The sequence below is a fragment of the Thermobia domestica genome, chromosome 6 (genome assembly GCF_964235325.1).
Source record: "Thermobia domestica chromosome 6, izTheDome1.hap1.1, whole genome shotgun sequence".
In the NCBI taxonomy this organism is placed as follows: Eukaryota; Metazoa; Arthropoda; class Insecta; order Zygentoma; family Lepismatidae; genus Thermobia; species Thermobia domestica.
The window spans coordinates 286,527,178-286,546,221 of NC_137459.1; the positions used below are offsets into that span (position 1 = coordinate 286,527,178).

At 36.1% G+C, this 19,044-nt stretch overlaps 1 protein-coding gene across 2 annotated transcripts in view; it reads right to left on the bottom strand.

Annotated features, from left to right (window-relative positions):
* LOC145688518 (endosome/lysosome-associated apoptosis and autophagy regulator family member 2-like) overlaps window positions 1-19,044 on the bottom strand; it is a 120,892-nt gene that overhangs the window by 31,850 nt on the left and 69,998 nt on the right. For both annotated transcript variants that reach the window (XM_081762868.1, XM_081762867.1), the window contains exons 7-8: window positions 12,083-12,368; window positions 11,160-11,377 (exon numbers count right to left, since the gene is read on the bottom strand). In XM_081762868.1, the coding sequence (XP_081618994.1) occupies window positions 11,160-11,377; window positions 12,083-12,368 (504 nt within the window). The remainder of the gene's footprint in view (window positions 1-11,159; window positions 11,378-12,082; window positions 12,369-19,044) is intronic.

Consider the following 19,044-nt stretch of genomic DNA (forward strand, 5'->3'; position numbering starts at 1 on the left):
CATCATTACAAACAAAATGAGGTACAGACCATGATCCTACGACAAATAGGGATGACCGGGAATAGTAAAGTAGCGATTATGAGTAGCTACTTTACTAAACACGTTCACTAAAAGTGTGTAATAGGGGAAAAATTCAGATTTTTTTTTTTAATCACTATTTACCCTACGATCATGGTTTGTACCTTGTTTTATTTGAAATGGTGGTAGGTTTTAAACGGTACCACTCACATGTCCCTGAGAGGAGGAATTCCCGAAAAAGGAAAAAGATCTGAAAAATCCCTTTTTCTACTTTGGGTGGGATATTCCCAATAGGGAAATTTGAGTGGTACAGTTGGAAATATTTCTTTATTACGAACACAACTAGGTGTGGTCCATGATCCTAGGATTAATAGCGATGTGTTAGGACTTTTTTTTTTTTAAAAAAAAAGAGCACTAAATGTATCATTTTCTTTCTTCCTTCGTCCATGTTTGTGACGTCATTGCCCCCAAGCATCGCAAGCGTGACTGCAAAATGCTCATGAAACATTCTTTGATGCGCCCCTGCTTGAATGAATGCAAAAAACACGATGTGAAAAGCTTTACTAGAGAATTATAAAACAAATCCCGAAGGTCGACGCCATGGTTCAGATCTGTACCAAAAGTCCCCAAAGGATTAATATATTTGCCCTTCTTTTTCTTATGAGTAATCGATTATTCTTGATTGTTGAACTTCTCATATTTATTTTTCTTCAGAATGCAGTAATTAGGTCTCTTTTTCTTCTTATAATGAGAAACAAAGGTGGAAAGTACTTTCTTCATTAAAGTTGAAATATTAAAAAAAAAAAAAAAAAAAAAAAAAAAGTTCAAAATTTGACAGGCATAAAAGCGATGGAAGAAACTTTTTTTAAAAGCCGTTTTTTGAGCCCTTGCGTGCGTAACATCCAGCTTTCAATATATTTAACAAGAACGGAATAATATAGTTTAAATTTGATTAAATGTTCAATGTAAAAAATAACGAGCCACTGTGATCCTATAGCTCATTTCGGCACAAAAACTGCACACTTCAAAGAGCAGAATTCACACTTTTCCGAAGGCAGTTGAACGATAGAAGCTATTTGTGAATTATCTACACAGTTCCTTCACGTCCAGTGAGTCAAGCCTGTCTGGGTATGCATTAAGAACTGCAAAATGGTTCAGTCTTGCCTGGGTCATTATGGACCTCAGATAAGTTTTGAGACGCCGCAACATTGAGAAACTTCTCTCGGCAGTTGCAGATGTCGCCGGGATTATAAGCAGGAGACGAAGGACTTTCAACACTTCAGGAAACAACTCTCTTGTTTCTTTACAGAGTTTCTTGAAGTTCTCAAGCAGGTCTCTCAGATTTTTTGAAGTGGGAATAGTGGTGAGTAACTGTTGCATCTGTAGTTGTAGTCGGTCCGGATTGACGTGGTATTCTTTTAAAATGTCACTAATGTCTTGAGAAAAGGTACCTTCCAAAATTACATCCTCTACTGCACAATATTTCTTCAGTTCAGGCTGATGGAATCGACTACATTTTGCAAATGATATTGTCCAAATATTCATAGTAGGTTGCGCGTAATTTCTCTTCTGTGGTGTTGAATTGATAATTTTTCGCGGATCTCTGCGAGTGTTCTAGTCTTTTCAGGGTCTGTTTCCTGAGCGGTAGCTGAAGAGATCCTTGTTTTTTTCTATCGAAGGCCCTCCTATACAATCAGGGGCAACAAAAGGAATAATTAATACATCTGCAGCCCCCTTGGTGCCATATTATATAATTGTTTATCCTATTGAAGACGCCCCTATACAATCAAGGGCGACAAAAGGAATAATTAATATATCTACAGCGCCCTTGGTGCAACATTACATCCTTGTTTGTTCTGTCAAAGGCGCCCATATACAATCAGGGGCAACAAAAGGAATAATTAATATATCTACAGCGCCCTTGGTGCAACATTACAGCCTTGTTTGTTCTGTCGAAGGCGCCCCTATACAATGAGGGGCGACAAAAGGAATAATTAATATATCTACAGCGCCCTTGGTGCAATATTACATAATTGTTTGTCCTATTGAAGACGCCCCTATACAATCAAGGGCGACAAAAGGAATAATTAATATATCTACAGCGCCCTTGGTGCAACATTACAGCCTTGTTTGTTCTGTCGAAGGCGCCCCTATACAATGAGGGGCGGCAAAAGGAATAATTAATATATCTACAGCGCCCTTGGTGCAACATTACATCCTTGTTTGTTCTATCGAAGGCGCCCTATACAACTAGAGGCGACAAAAGGAATAATTAATATATCTACAGCGCCCTTGGCGCAATATTACATTCTTGTCTGTTCTATCGAAGGCACCCCTATACAATCAGGGGCGGAAAAGGGAATAATTAATATATCTACAGCGCCCTTGGTGCAATACCGTATTATTGCATCTTTGTTCTGTCGAAGGCGTCTCTACACAATCAGGGGCGACAAAAGGAATAATTAATATATCTACAGCGCCCTTGGTGCAACATTACATCCTTGTTTGTTCTGTCGAAGGCGCCGCTATACAATGAGGGGCGACAAAAGGAATAATTAATATATCTACAGCGCCCTTGGTGCAATATTATAAACTTGTTTGTTCTATCGAAGGCACCCTATACAACTAGAGGCGACAAAAGGGATAATTAATATATCTACAGCGAACTTGGCGCAATAGTACATCCTTTTTTGTTCTATCGAAGGCGCTCTATACAATCAAGAGCCACAGAAGGAATAATTAATATATCTACAGCGCCCTTGGTGCAATACCGTATTGCATCTTTGTTTGTTCTGTCGAAGGCGTCTCTACACAATCAGGGGCGACAAAAGGAATAATTAATATATCTACAGCGCCCTTGGTGCAATATTATAAACTTGTTTGTTCTATCGAAGGCGCTCTATACAATCAAGAGCCACAGAAGGAATAATTAATATATCTACAGCGCCCTTGGCGCAATATTACATCCTTTTTTGCTTTATCGAAGGCGCCCCTATACAATCAGGGGCGACCAAAGGACTAATTAATATATCTACAGCGCCCTTGGTGCAACATTATAAACTTGTTTGTTCTGTCGAAGGCGCCCCTATTCAATCAGGGGCGACAAAAGGAATAATTAATATATCTACAGCGCCCTTGGTGCAATATTATATCCCATTTTGTTCTATCGAAAGCGCCCTTACAATCAAGGGCGACAAAAGGAATAATTAACTTATCCGCAGCGCCCTTGGTGCAATATTACATCTTTTTGTTCTATCGAAGGCGCCCCTATACAACTAGAGGCGACAAAAGGAATAATTAATATATCTACAGCGCCCTTGGTGCAATGCCGTATTACATCTTTGTTTATTCTATCGAAGGCGCCCCTATACAATCAGGGGCGACGAAAGGAATAATTAATATATTTACAATGCTCTGTCATTGTAACATTAATTCCTTTTATATTCTTTCGAAGCATTATGTCGCCCGTACATAATGAGGGGCGACAAAGGATTAAGAAAATGTTTATATCGCTGCTTGACTGTCATATAGATAATTTTTATTTCTTTAGTTTATTGTATCAAAGCTACCCTAGACAATCATCACAAAAGGAACAGAAAAAGTGTCCATCAGTTATAATATTACAAAGCACTGCACTCTATATTTTGTCGAAGATTTGGCAGTGCATACAAAACACTCCTTTTGTACATAAACTTTTCATTCTTCAATTTGCTTTAAAAAAGGCAAAGTAATCATTAGGCGCCTCCGGCGCCCCCAATAACTTCTACCAGAACTTTGGGTGGGGGCAATGCCCCCTTGCCCCCCGTCTTGTTACGCCACTGTTAATATCTTTAAAAACGATATTTTATAAGCGACGTTATATTCCTCGTATAGATTTTCTTTATGGGGTTTTTAATCATTACTACTATAAATACAGGATTTTCTACGTTGCAAATGTTCGACTCAAATTACCTTAAGATCGAACTAAAATCAATTTTACTGTAAACTTTTCTCAGATAATAGCAGCGTCATATATATACATATATATGGATAAATGAATGTATGTATATTCCAGCATAACTCTAGAACGCCTGGATCGATTTTAACCAAATTGGTATACATGTAGGGATGCATTCGAGTCGAGTCGAGTCGAGATTTAAGCCTGTCTCGACTCGTCTCGAGAAAATGTTGTCTCGACTCGTGTCTCGACTCGAAAATATGTTTCTGTCTCGACTCGTGTCTCGACTCGACAGTCTCTGTCTCGACTCGACTCGAATTCGAGTCGAGACGTCTCGAAATTCGAGTCGAGACAAAATGTACGAGTTAAAATATACGCACACATCAGCCAGACCATCATGACTACCTACCTAATTGTCAGTATGTCGACTTTTGGCATGGATAAAAACGGCGACACGTCTTGGCATACACGCAATGATTCTTGATAGGTCGCTGGAGAGAGCTGGCACCACATGTGCTCACTCAGTCACCTAATTCCCGTAAATTCCGGGAAGGGGGGCGATGTGTTCTGACGTCACGTTCAATCACATCCCACAAGGGACATCACTCAAATGTCCGGTTCCAATTTCAATGAAACTTTTTTTGCTGATAGAAGGCATGTATGCATCATTACTTGTGATGACAAATTTTTGCCATGGTGCATGTTTTCTATTTTTTTTAATAACTTTTAAGAGTTGTGATGTGGTTATTAGAGATTACCACAGAAGTCCCTTACTACCCTTTGTAAACGGAGCGTTAATGAAGAAAAGTGAAGAAAAACCATGTGGATACATATAAGTCCTGGGGGGAAGTCGTATGGCAGATATGACCTTGATGGCAGCCATCTTGAAATCCGCCATTTTGAAAACTTGACCTTAATTAAGGTCAAGTTTTCAAAATGGGAATAGGGTAATATGATACATAATTTCGGGCTAGAATTTAATTAGAAAAATAATGGTGAGATTAGTTTTAAGATACACCCATTTGGGGGAAAGTTACCGGCATATTAATTGTTTTTACTTACTGTGTGCGTAAGTCCCTTCTTACTTTCGTCTCAAGACCTGTAAATCGATCGCAACGGCAGAGCCCGGTTTCGCACTAGTGCTTAGAAATCTTTAAACTCACTTGAGGCAATATTTGTGGATTATTGTATTGTATTTTGCCTTTAATTAAATTTGAACCCACTTCATGATCTTGTGTAAAGTATCACTAAAAGAGAATTTCTGTTTTTATGGAGAACGTAAGCATAGCAATTATAAAAAGTGAGTAAGGTGCGTATGTATTTATAAGAAAGTTTATTTTACGAGTCTTTTGTGGTTCCGCCAACCTATTCTTTAGTTGTTTTTTTTTTCAAAATACTCATATCTCATAAATAAAAGAGCTATTATAAAATCTCTTACCACTATTCTTTAATACTTATAAAATTTTATTTATTGTAAAAGCACTGGCGAGATATTTCTTATCGCCCACTAAAATTATGGTGGAGCTCCTTCGTGGCTAACGGTTAGCATACTTGCCTTTGGCGTGGGAAACCTGGGCTTGATTCCCGGTGGGAGTTCATGAGGTTCGGATTCCACGTTAATCAGTAGGTCCACGTCTCACATAGCCTCGCTGCTGAACGGGACGTTAAAATCAGAATCAATTCAACTCAAAATTAGGGTTTTGACTTTATTATGATGTCATTAGTTTAAACGCCCAACTGCCCAGTAATTATAAACATTGACTACATTATAAAATTGTAATTTGTGACGACTAAAATATCAGAAATTAAAGATTATTCTTTGGGTTTTGGAACATTTTGAAAAACGTGATAAACTGGTACTGCACCGATACAACACACCTTTTGGATTTGTCATTGTGTAAAGTGATACAAACTAAAGAAGAATTACAACTTTATGAAATTGTATTAGGACTTATTATTTAGAAATAAACACCAAATAAGTGTAATGGTTCATATCCGTATCAAATACCAAGTTTATGATGAATCAACTACACAAAGTAGGATCCAAAAACGCTCATTGCAATTTGTTCCATCCTTCAGTCGAACCAGGAACTGAAACATAAAGGGTGACATTTTCTTTTTAAAGATACTTTGTCCAGCTAAGTATTATGAAGGTTTATGTCAGTAGAAGGAATTGCATTCCATTATAAGAGCGCAATTTCACAACTTTATGTACACATTAATAAATATCGAACACCCTTGTCCATATGATTAGCGTACGCGTCTTTGGTGCGGGAGACCTAGGTTCGATTTCCGATGGGAACTCCTGTGGTTCTGAACCCACGTTAATTTGTAAGTTCACGTCTCATATAGCCTTGATGCTGAAAGGGACACTAAACTCTAATCTAATACTAAATACAAATATTTAAAGAAAAATGATGACGCACCAAGATGACGTGAATTTGGCTATCAAATCCATTTTGTGTTTTCAGTTATTTTCTAGTAGTATTTTTTCTAGGCATCCTTTCAAAAGACAGTGATGCAAATTTCGTAATTGCGAATTCCTGTTAGAAGCCATGAAATTATCCGATTAGATGCAAAATTTCCCGTCCACTAAAATAGATACCGTAAATTTACAATATCTAACAATAAATAATTTTGAAAGATATCGCTTTCGAGGGAAAAAATGAAGTGAAATCTTTGAGTTTTACGTCCCACGGTTATGCCGGTTAGGCTAAAGGAGAGGGGTGATGATGAGAAATTAGTGAAATCGTGGAATGAAGAAAGTGGGAGGAACGGAAGAACCCCGAGGAAACCCACGCACACGGTGTTTGTCCACCACAAAGTTCACTTGGTACGAGCTGGGATCGAACCAGGGTCCCCAAGCACCAGAGGTGAACGATCTACCACTGAGCCACCGTGGCCCCGCTTTAGAGGGGCCATGACGTATAGTTGAACTCATTCTCGTAGTATGAAAGGCATTATTTATAATTATGCATGATAGGATCACAAACAAAATTTAAAAATATTATGTGCACTTTCTTTTAACAAACATTATATTGTCTTTTATGGTGTGGAAGGGAATGTTATGTTCGAAAAAAAAAGTCCTTAACACGATTCTTGTTGCTACACACTGCATGTTTCTAGCCACAGAAAAGATGCAGCGATATGTAGGCTATTTTTCAATTGCTTTACATTAGCTTGATGTTTCAAGTCTTTTGTGTGTTTCTGAAGTTCACTTTTACCACAAAAGAGCTCAATATTAACATGTCTTACATAGCTTTGGTTCGATTCTCAACACGGACTGCAACTACCTGTTAAATTGTGCATCCGAAAGGCACTCTTTGTTAAACCTCGCTTATCACCGCTCATCTTAATAATATATATATAACTTCACCTCGAAGCAAATGTTGCATTTGTCTCTTTCATCCTAACACAAAACAAAACTAACCGCAGCTGTGACACGAAGGAGCTATTTCAAAAAGAAACAAGCTGTGCTTCATAGAGATGTGTACCAAATGATAGAAGTATAAAGTATTGTTTTCTTTCCTGTTTATTGATATCAGTTGGTGTTCTTAATGAGTTTACTCATTAGTTTAGAAAGAGTATATATGGAATTTGGACATATGTTGTACGTATTCTCCTGAGAAATTGATGAGACCAGAAAAATTATAAGGACAGATGGAATAGGTTTAAGCGCATCTACGTGACTTTATCAAATATTTATTCTCCATAATGGTACCACGCGGAAAACTTGGTATAGGCCTACTTTTATCTTTGCCTCCCTCTGTTAGCTGTTTTGTATCATATATATCGGATGGTTTTGATATTTCTTCTGATCATTAAAACAACAATGGTACCTGTGTGCGTGCAGAAATGCAAAAGCACAAGGTAACTTCCTATTTGTTTTGGAAACAACAAACCCATTTCACATGTGCGAGAGAAATTGAGCACAGCGAGATCGGGTGTTTACTCACGGTCAGTTCGCAGCAGGAGTCCATGGTAAAAATATGGCTATCTCGAAAACACTCGCAAAACCTTACAAATACAAAAGACTGCGCTTCAAAGAAAGTTTATACACAGATGTTTCAATTTTCTTTTAGCATCGTTCTTCAGCAAAAGAGTCGGTTCATTGTATTCGAAAAAGAGAAGGGAGAAAGGGTGAATTTATATTTTATGTGGGGGGTAACGTTGTAAGTAGTATAAACAATACATACCGCTTCCGACTCTGTACGCATACACTAGCCGCGGAGTTCACACACACACACAGAATCAGAGTCCTCACACACCAAGGGTGAGAGCTGTGCCACTGAGTCACAGCGGCCACGGGGCTAGGTCGAGTCCACTTTACGTACATAGTTTCTTAGTACATAAATGTTACGATTATGAAATAGATTTTCCTTAATGAGCTGCATAAAAATAAAAGCTTTCGAAATGCATTAAACAATTAGCTCGATTTGAGTGTGAACTTAAAGTTATATCAGAGTGTAAATACGGATACGCACAAAAGCTCGAAAACTTAATACACTATTTCTCCTATATAGTCAGCATGTATCAAGCAATCATTCAGCTTTCATTTGAGAGGATGGAAATCCCAGGTTTCTGAACAACTATGTTACTAGAGTAAAGTGAGGAATTTATTTATCTTACAGTGAACTGCTTTGATGCCAAGGGGCCTAACTCCAAAATTGAAATTTTCCAGGAGTGAAAGTTGAAGTTCAATATCTCATGAACAATCCATATTTCTTTTATGTTGGGAACCAAAACCATAACTACTGTATGTAGTTCATTGTTTTATAACTTAGTGTTTACAAAAATCCTTTTAAAAAATACCTATTCATAGAAGTGGATGGTACTTATCTGTACTAGTTCTTGGCATCCAAGCAGTCCATTTATTGTAATACTAGCTTAATATACCCATTCTTCGCATGGGGGCTGTATTTGGAAGTCAACACCTGTGGAAGTATCACCATTCATTTCAGTGACCGCGAAAACTAAGGATTTGACACTAGTATAAATCAATATGGGCTATTTATACATGTCTCGGTATTCCTCACCCGCTGACACCCGGCCCGCATACAGTAGTAGCTGAATTTGCAAGTCATCGCTGATGGAAGTGTCGCCATTGATCTCAGCGACCGTGAAAACTATGGATTTGACACTAATGTCGATCAATTTGGATTACTTTTACTACATGTCTCGCTAAACGCCCCCCTGAGACCCCCTGGTTCCAACTTTGACAAAAACGCTTCGCCTTAGACTGGGACCTGGACCAAGGTATCCGTGACCAAAATTTGGTAACTCTCGGTCAACTTGTCTGGTCCCCAGGTCGGTCCCAGTAAACGTCCCCCCCGAGACCACCCTGGTTCGAAATTAAAAAAAAAAAAACGCTTCGTCTTGATCTGGGGCCTGGACTAAGGTACCCGTGACCAAATTTTGGGAACTCTCGGTCCACTCGTCTGGTCCCCAGGTCGCACAGACAGACAGACAAACACACAAACAAACTCTTTATTTTATTTATATTAGATAAGATATACTATGTAAAACAGTCTCGTATCATAATATGTGATGTACAACAAATGTTACATTATATATTATCCATAGCTCGTGATATGCTGCAACATATTAAAGGCTGAGAATAGTTGGGCAAGCGAATAATCCAGAAGTTACGTAACCCTATTGCGTTCATGGGAACGAAAACACAATAATTATAACTATGCTAAATTACTATAGACTACCAACTGCTCATTCAGAGAATTTATGAAGTTCACTCTATCGCAATAGTTTTATACAAACTAGATTTAGACTACGGATAATAGTTTTATACAAACTAGATAATCAATTATTATTATTATTATCATTATATTTACAGTACAACCAAATACAACGACATTAACTATTAGTTCTAATTAACTGAATTGAGCTGAAAATTAAATCTTGATCTTTAAAGATTAACTATTAATTTTATGCGTTCTGTACCTTTCTAAAGAAATAAAAGCTGGAATTGGTTTCAAGGCTGTTTCTGAGTGAATACTTTCTTCAAAATAATATTAAAAATTATAGAAAGATTTTCGAGACATTCGAGTCGAGTCGAGATTTTTAAGAGCCGTCTCGACTCGACTCGTGTCTCGACTCGAAAATTCGAGTCGAGAAATACGTTTGTCTCGACTCGTCTCGAATTTTACAAAGTGTGTCTCGACTCGAATCTCGACTCGAATTCGAGTCGAGTCGAGTCGAGATTCGAGACATGTCTCGACTCGAGCGCATCCCTATATACATGTCTTACAGTCTGGAAAAGTACTATGGGAGTAAGACATCCCTTAGAGGGTGGAAAGAGGTGACATATAGAAATAATCGAAAACGATCGGTATTAGTGTCGAATCCATGGTTTTCAGGATCGCTGAGATGAATAGTGACACTCTAAATACCGCTTAAATCCAAGTTCAGCCTCCATCAGAATGAAGGGTGAAAATAAATCGTCAAAAACGACCCAGATTAGTGTCAAATTCATAGTTTCCGGGGTTGAGAAATCGACTGATCCGTTTGAAATGACTTTTGGAACATAGTTATTACCAATTTCAAGCTGGGTGTTTATCAAGCCTCAATGGTTAAAGAAAGCACTCACAGAGAGTAGAATTTTTCAAAATTTGTGGCAAAAGTGGAGTATCTTATGGATTTTTGTCATTACGCCTTCATTGAAATGCATATTCTAAGGAGGAAAGGGACTCAAATATTTCCCATAAACCTATTCCCCTTGTGCGAAGAATGGGCATTTCAACAAGTTATAACGATTTTCCTAGTAACAAATTTAGAGTAAATGTGACTAAAGATAGTTTTCTTTTTACTTAATGTAATTTTACTCAAATTACATAAACTAATACTATACTTTTGTAACACTAGATGTAGCATTTGCTTTATTACAAGTAGCTTCCCAAACGAGGGCCTATGTCTTATGGTTGATCTAATGATAAAATTCGGATTGTGCTCAGATATAACTTAGCAGCAGTCTACTGCCTAGCAACTGATATATGTAATTTGTTGTAAGTTTAAAATTGTGTTTCTAATATTGACAAAAGTCAAGATAATTCTGTAAGCAAATAGTTACATATTTAATTTTAAATCAATAGAAATAATTTTATTCGAGCTTACAAGATGTTAATACTCTTTACAACTAAGCTGTAAAACTGACATTTGTCTGAAGAAACTTAAATATTGCACAAATTACCTGCATGAAAGAAAATTCACACTTGTGATAGCAAATTAGCTCAAAAGTGAACGATATTTGCCCGGCTTCAAGACGTTGTCCTCCCATAATGCCTCCTTTGGTTCTAAATCCAGCCACATTTAATGTAAGAAGTAGGAGGGCACCATATGAGCGGCTTTGAACAGCCTGAATATGAGTTTCCGCCAACTGCCAACCTATGTTTGACCCACACAGTTCTCCTGCAAAGATACATAACAAATAACGCGTATTATCCCTACATAACCAGTAAGTACATAGAATAGAAATATAATGTAAATTTTGACATGAAAACATTTTAAACTCAAAATATTTAACTTTTAGAGAGGGATGGAAATAAACATTTTTGTTTTCATTATATAAGTCAATTGATGACTCTTCCGAAACGTTTTCAAATATCATTAGTGTAATTAACCAGTTCATACGTCCATTTTTTTTTTTTTTTTTTTACATTTGTCTTTTCATCGTTAAAACTTTCTGTTTTCTGAACTAACTGAAGTTAAGGCTTCCTGGACTAACCACAAGAGGAGAAATTAGCTTATTTTTCTTTCTCTACTAAGTGATTTCACATTCTCCTACACACATTATCTTAAAAAAAAAAAAAAAAAAAAACTCCGTCACTTCTCAAAATTAGTAATCATAAGGTATCTTCCGAATTTTAAGGTTTCATTTTTTCTGTAAATTGTCTTCAATCATTTACTGTTGTTCATTTACATTATATTCTGAAGTTTGATTAACGTAACAATTTAGTCTCAAAACTCCATTCTTTAGTTTTTTTTATTTATTTTTCATTTCCTAAACATTCGAAATATAAAATTATCTTTACAAACTTCAAACAAGAAAATAAAACAACCTTAATTACTGTAACAATTTATATACTTATTTCATGGACAGTGGTTACAAATTACCTTCCATTCCTAAACACGTGGTTGTCATTATTTTTGGCCACTCAGTCCACCGTATAAACTGATAGCCATAATTTGGAGTGGTATCTGGGGGGCATTCACTACAAGATGATATTCCATCAGAATAATGGTTTCTTGGGCAAAAGTCACAGTTAGGACCGTTGCGATATTCCATTCCTGGGTTGCATGGAGGACATTTTCGCTTTTGGCTAGCTGGAGGAAGTTGAACAGCTTCATCCATATCATCACGACATATTTTTGGTTCCAGCCATTTGTACGTAATTTGTGTCTGCTCATGAAAGAATCGTAAAATTAATAAATATTCCATTGCCACTAAATATTCAAACTAGATATAATAAACGTGTACTCCAAGTAGGTATACAAACTTCGGTCCAAACCAGAAACTTTTTCTATATAATACCACACAACTAACATTATTTAAGTGCAATTTAATTTAATATCACTAATTAAATTACTTGTGTTTAATATTAAAATGTATACTGAATCAATTCCAGAAATTAATGTAAAACTTAATATTATATATATATATATATATATATATATATATATATATATATATATATATATATATATATATATATATATATATATATATATATATATATATATATATATATATATATCGTTGTCGAAGATGTAATACCTCGTATGTCCAATTTGTTAGGTTTGCAGGAGACGAAAAAAATCGTCACTGTATGTATTCATAATATTAACATTTCAGATCTTTTAAGAAGTGTTTTATCCTTTCAAAACACGCTGATACAGCTGCTCTCATCACAGCACATATACTATAATACATTGAATACATTGGCATACGAGGTATCACCTGAAGTTACCAACAATCAACATGCAAGAAAACGCTGTAATCGATTTTTTTCAGCGATCGATATCTAGTGACGCACCAGGGTTTGCTAGAACATGGGGTATTGCTTTAATCAGGTTTATGCAAAAAAAAAAAAAAAAAAAAAAAAAAAAACTAAAAATCTTAAAAATTTATATTTATATATAACTTTATTTCTACAAATAAAGGTGCCGGTACGCTGGACCTCAGGTTCATAATGGTTCAAAGGTTGCATACCTTTCAAGGTATTACTATTATTATTATTATTATTATTATTATTATTATTATTATTATTATTATTATTATTATTATTATTATTATTATTATTAATGTCTAGCAGCATATCACTACAGTCTTGTAACTAAAAACTCTTACGTACATATACATGCTTTAAAAATATTTGATTCTTAATTTTCTAATACCAAAAACGTAATAATCAGTATTTCTTAGTTATTTTTTTCTTGTTTTTTTCTCTTTTTGTAAAAGGGAGTGTGGAAATTGAAACACTTCGAGGTGGGTAGAAGTTAGTGTGTACCTAAAATATACTTATACTAGGAGAAAATTTTTTAAGACTAAGTATTAATTTCTCGACGCATTCCAAACGAAACTTTTACTCGCATACCCCTGTACAATATGGAAAAGGTTATGATTTTTCAGTTTACAGTATTTTTTCTCACAAAAGACTTGAAAATTCAGTTTTCTAATGTACAAAGAGTATAAAGGTTTTTGGGTACCCTCTGTGAGAACGTCTCCATAAAATATGTTCATATTTGTAACTTGTGTAATCACTGAAACACTACGTTAAATGTAAGTTACAATAAGTATAATTGCAATAATTATGAATATTTATTCAAAGTAGTTTACTTTCTAGTTTAAAAAATCAATATTATACACAAAAGGTAGAACAGATACTTGTTAAAAATTAGGTACAAAATTGAATAACACAAATAAGCAATTAGTAATACATATTCGTAACTCGTAATTTGTCACCTTAAAACAAATCTGACATCTAGTTTTTTTCCTGTTGGGCTTCAAAACTTTTTCATGGTAAATCATCAGTAGAGAAATGATGTCAATCCTTCAGCCAAGAAATAACTAGCTCATCTACCTTGAGCTTGTCTAACAGTGGGTCAGTCATTAACATTGATGAAAAGCAAGTTTGACAATGTTTGAGCACTTAGTCTATTTCTAATATCAGACATCTGTAAATTCATAAGTGAAAATCTCTATTCGCACTTCGCCGTGGAAATTGGTAATACTTCTAATTGGTAATACTTTCTGCAACTTATCACTGACAACTTATCACTGACCTGCTTGTTAGACTTATAATTCCGGAAGTCTGATAACGATTTTTCTCGGTCAGATTTGAAATAATTAGCAAGAACTATTACCTCTCTGTCACCATACAACATCTTTTACATAGTGTCAGTTGGCCATGTCGACTCATGGAGAACAGAATCTTGATCTACCGCAACTTCGGTAGGGAATCTTGCGCATAAATTATCAACTAGGGACTGATAAACTGATAACTTCTAATTTGTTTACACAGTAAAAAAAATCGTTGTGTTAATTTAACTCAATTTTAACACAGGGCAATGGTTCCAGCGTGTCTACCACTGTGCGGTGTTAATTCAATACAGACCCCACGGTGTTGGCATTTAGCACATGGCGTGTGTTACATTTTTAACACACAACCGGTGTTCAGTGGTGTTAAACTCGAGTCTGCGTTAGTATTTTAGGTGTTGAGTCGACACTATGTCAGGGTCGGTAGTGTGGCGGTGTTGCACCAAACACGAAGAAAGTATCATTGCGTGTAATGTGTTAATTATTTTGTGTTAATATTACACCATGTCAATTATCAATATAACACAGTCTCTGTGTTATTTCAATATCATTTTCTTATTATTTCAACACACCATCTATGTCATAATTCAAGGCCAAAGCCACATAAGTAACACCGCTTTGATGTTAATTCAACAACCCCCTGTGTTAAAATTCAAAATCAGGCCCCTAGATTAACACCGTTTTTGGTGTTAGTTCGACTCCACTTCTGTGTTACTACGACACCTATTTCGGTGTTGAAATAACTCCGCCTACGGTGTTGATGTAGCCCTTTTCCTGTGTTGGAAAAGCTTGTGGTGTGCATGGTTACGCTTACGGTGTTTCGCCATCTTTGAATACTAGCTAGTTAACATGACAACCAATTCATTGTGTTTGGAAATAACGAAACAAACAAAATTAACGAAAAGAACTGCAACAAATTAATTCGTGAACATCGTCAATTTCATCAAGTGTTTTCTAACGCGCTCTTTTTTGAAATGCCCTTAAAAATGTTAGCAGGACGAGGAAGGAAACAAAATATAATTTTAAAATAAGAATAGTAAACTACAGAACACTTCATTTAGAAAATTTCCATAACATTTGTTATCGTTCTCCCCATCATTTATTGTGATGTATTTCTTAATGGTGCGAAATACAACTTTCACCAACATCTTGTTGAAGAACGATAGGAAACTCTTACCTATATCTTTATAATTTGATTGCTTCTTAATCGTGTTTCTACTTGTTTTCCGCATTTTTTTTAACACAGTCCCCAGTGTTGACTGGTGAGCTCTCGTGTAGTGTTGAAGTGACAAAGTAATACGGTGTTGTTTCTCGTTGTTGACATATTTCTTCAGAAACATTATGTAAAACAATTGAAAACACATCTCGCGGTTTGCATGTTTAAATTTTATGAATACATGGATTTGTTTAAGTATTTCTTTCTACTGTGTTTGTTTGTAGCTTCAGTACGTAAGCCTTTATAATTAGATGCCCAACATATTAGGCAATCACGCAGAAAACGACAGCGAAGATTCTACACTTGTGTTAATTCAACACACAGGCTGTGTGTCATTTCAACTACCAACATTTGACAGACAACTCCAAATGGAGAGTGAGTTGTTCTAACCACCTGTTTGTGTTATATTTTAAGACAACCATGTTAACACATAGGCATGTCGTTGAAATAACACAACGATTTTTTACAGTGTAGGTTAACGGTCTGTTCTTGTTCCACAAACTGAAGTACAAACTAAAATAAGGAAACTTCCCCACCCTCACTCCCTTGCTGCAGGACATTGTTACGCCTCCTTATCTGACTTGTAATTTTTGTAATTATACAGGAAGGTTTGATGTCATTACCAAGTCCCCCCTCTAGAAAGCACAAAGGGAACGAGGTTCCAGGAAAGTGTTCAGATGGGCCTGGGAAGTTCCCTCCTTTCCCTCTTTCAATTACCACACTGGTAAAGGGGTGAAAGTAAGATGCTATTTGTTTTCAGAAGGCATCAAGAGTTCCACACAAACTGAATTTCAATAACAACACACACACCGTACATTGTTCACATAATGTTCTTCAGAATACTGATCATGCTACCAACATGTTCTACAAACCTCTGCAAAAAAAATCTAAAAAATATTTTCACTTAATCCTCTTTCTAATAATGAATAAAAACAATTAATTGGATACATTAAAATAGGAACTTAGCAAAGGCTCCTCTCTGGAGACAATACAGAGGTGGTGTCCCAACAGAATTTTTGTACTGGCTTTTAGTTTAGTCGAACTTCAGCGACAGACAAATTTGTTGGGATTATTTCGTTGTGGAAGGTCAGTCTTTTCAGAAAAAAATATCTGGTCGGTTTAGAGCCTTTATGGTTTATATTACCATTCGAAAAAGGAATGAAAAAGGGAGGCGGGAGGACGTGCCATAGAGCGAGAGACAGAAGGACCCAAATATTTCTAGCCCCTGAATACAATTGACTGACTTCAAGAACGAACAAAGATTCGGAACTCTTTCTCTAGAGAGAAAAAAAGGAAAATTAAAACAATAAAATCTCTGATTTTCAATAAAACTATATTTACTATTTGGTATTTTCGAAGTTTCTAGTCAACCCTTTTTAAAGACGGAAGAGAAAATATTCCATTCTGATTAAAAGGTGCCGGTACGACGTACCGTTGCGTATCGCCAGAAATAAAACTATATATATATATATCGTCGCTTCCATGACAGAGGGGCGTAAGTGACATTTTTTTTAAAATGATTTTTTTTTTCGCTCATTGAACCACTTATGTTACATTCTTGCACCTGGCAAATTGATGTACGTTAATTCCCAATAAAAACGGATTTCCAGTTTAAAATTTGGAAGACATAACAGAGTGTTTCATAAAGGTGTTCATGACAGAAAGGCTTATGTTCACTTACGCCTTTATGTCAGAAATATAATATTCACATTGCAGGAAACGCATATCTGAGCGTACATACAATGGATGGGCGTAAGTTGCATTCAGATCCGTATTAAAGCAGTTGCGACTTCAAAAGAAGCCACATTACGTTATATATTTTTTCTCTCCAATGTTTTATTGTAGGCGGTGAATAAGTAAGCTGAATAAGGTTGCAGTTTGTGGCATTATTGGTCTTCTTTAGTTTTGTAGTGTGTATGGATCTTGTAGTTGAGATGAAGAGAGTGATCAGGATGGACGGTGTTTCGCTATCTGATCAGGAAATATCCAGGCTTTTGGGGAAAGCCGACTCTGGACACTCCGTTACTGATATTAGACTATCCTACGATAGTGATGCCGACCTGGATTTTGAGGTGGACAAAGATGAAAGTACTTCAAATGATAAAATGCTAATAGAAATAAATGTGGCCACAAAATCATCACATGCATCCAAAGCAAGGAACATACATCGAATCCCATGAACTGGAAAAAGAATAAAGCCAAAATTAATCGTAATTTGTGTAAGAAATATGTTACCAGTGCTGGCAAAATTCGTGATTCGCGCAGAGCACTCAATGTTTCATGTAGATGCGTGTACATTGGAAACAAATTATCAAAGAAGAAAAACTGAAATTTGTGCATCATTTGTACTGGAAACTAGAAGACATTCATAGACAGAGAGATTATCTTCTGCGTCACATGAGGCGAAGGTTAAAGTTACGCGGAAAATATAACACCACGTCCAGAAGGCAGTACACAGTTGACTATTATTTAACTATCGATGGGAAAATGATACTAGTCTGCAAGCAGTTTTTCTTTTATACTCTTGACGTTAGTGATAAAGTATGTAGTTTCGTTTTGCAGAAAGGGCTTTCTTCCGGAAGTACAGGTCACGAGCTTCGAAGGAAACATAAACCGAAACACAGTTTAACATCAGCAGTCAAAAATATTGTAAAAGAGCATGTACTATCGATGCCCCGAGTTGACTCTCATTATTGTCGATCTTCAACCTGCTATTACTATGTTGAGGCAGCACTGTCTTATGTGAAGCTTTAGAACCTTTATAAGGGATGCTGCAAGGAGAAGAAAGTCTCACATGGAAATGTAATAGGGCTTACTTCATACTGGAAAATTCTGAAAGAAATGAATATCAAGATACACAAGCCGAATAAAGATCAATATAAAACTTGTCAGTTTTAAAAATTTGTCTTCTGAGGAAAAGAAAGAGAGAAATTGGTTTATGAATAACATTTGAAAAGAAAAGAAGAAACAAGGTAAGAAGAGCAAAAAGACAAAGAAGAAGCAACAAAGGACGAAACTCACGTAGCTTGAACTCCAACAAGTCTTGACAACGCCATCACGTAAAACGGGTGTTGTGTTGTGTATTATGTTCGTAAATTTAATGTTTACAACCTCACCATCTACAATCTAGTCACGCGCGAAGAGGTTTGTTACATATGGTATGAAACAAGGGATAAGAGAAGTCCTGATGAAATTGCCTCCTGAATTCTACTCTACTTGCGAAATTTACCTCCTCGAGTAAACAAGTGACGATGTATTCAGACTGTTGTGGTGGACAGAATTTGAACAAGAAAATTCCAGCAATGTGTACGTATGCAGCCATAATACAAGTATAACCTGTATTGACCACAAGTTTCTTGAACCAGAACACACTCAGATGGAAGCTGATTCCATGCACAACGTCATAGAACGCGCAAAGAAGAACATAGATGTTTATACACCTGATTGGTGTATAGTTGCTAAGATGGCAAGACGAAAGCCGTAGCCATTCACGGAACATTCGATGACAACAGAATATTTCTATAATTTTGATGCCGCAAAAAG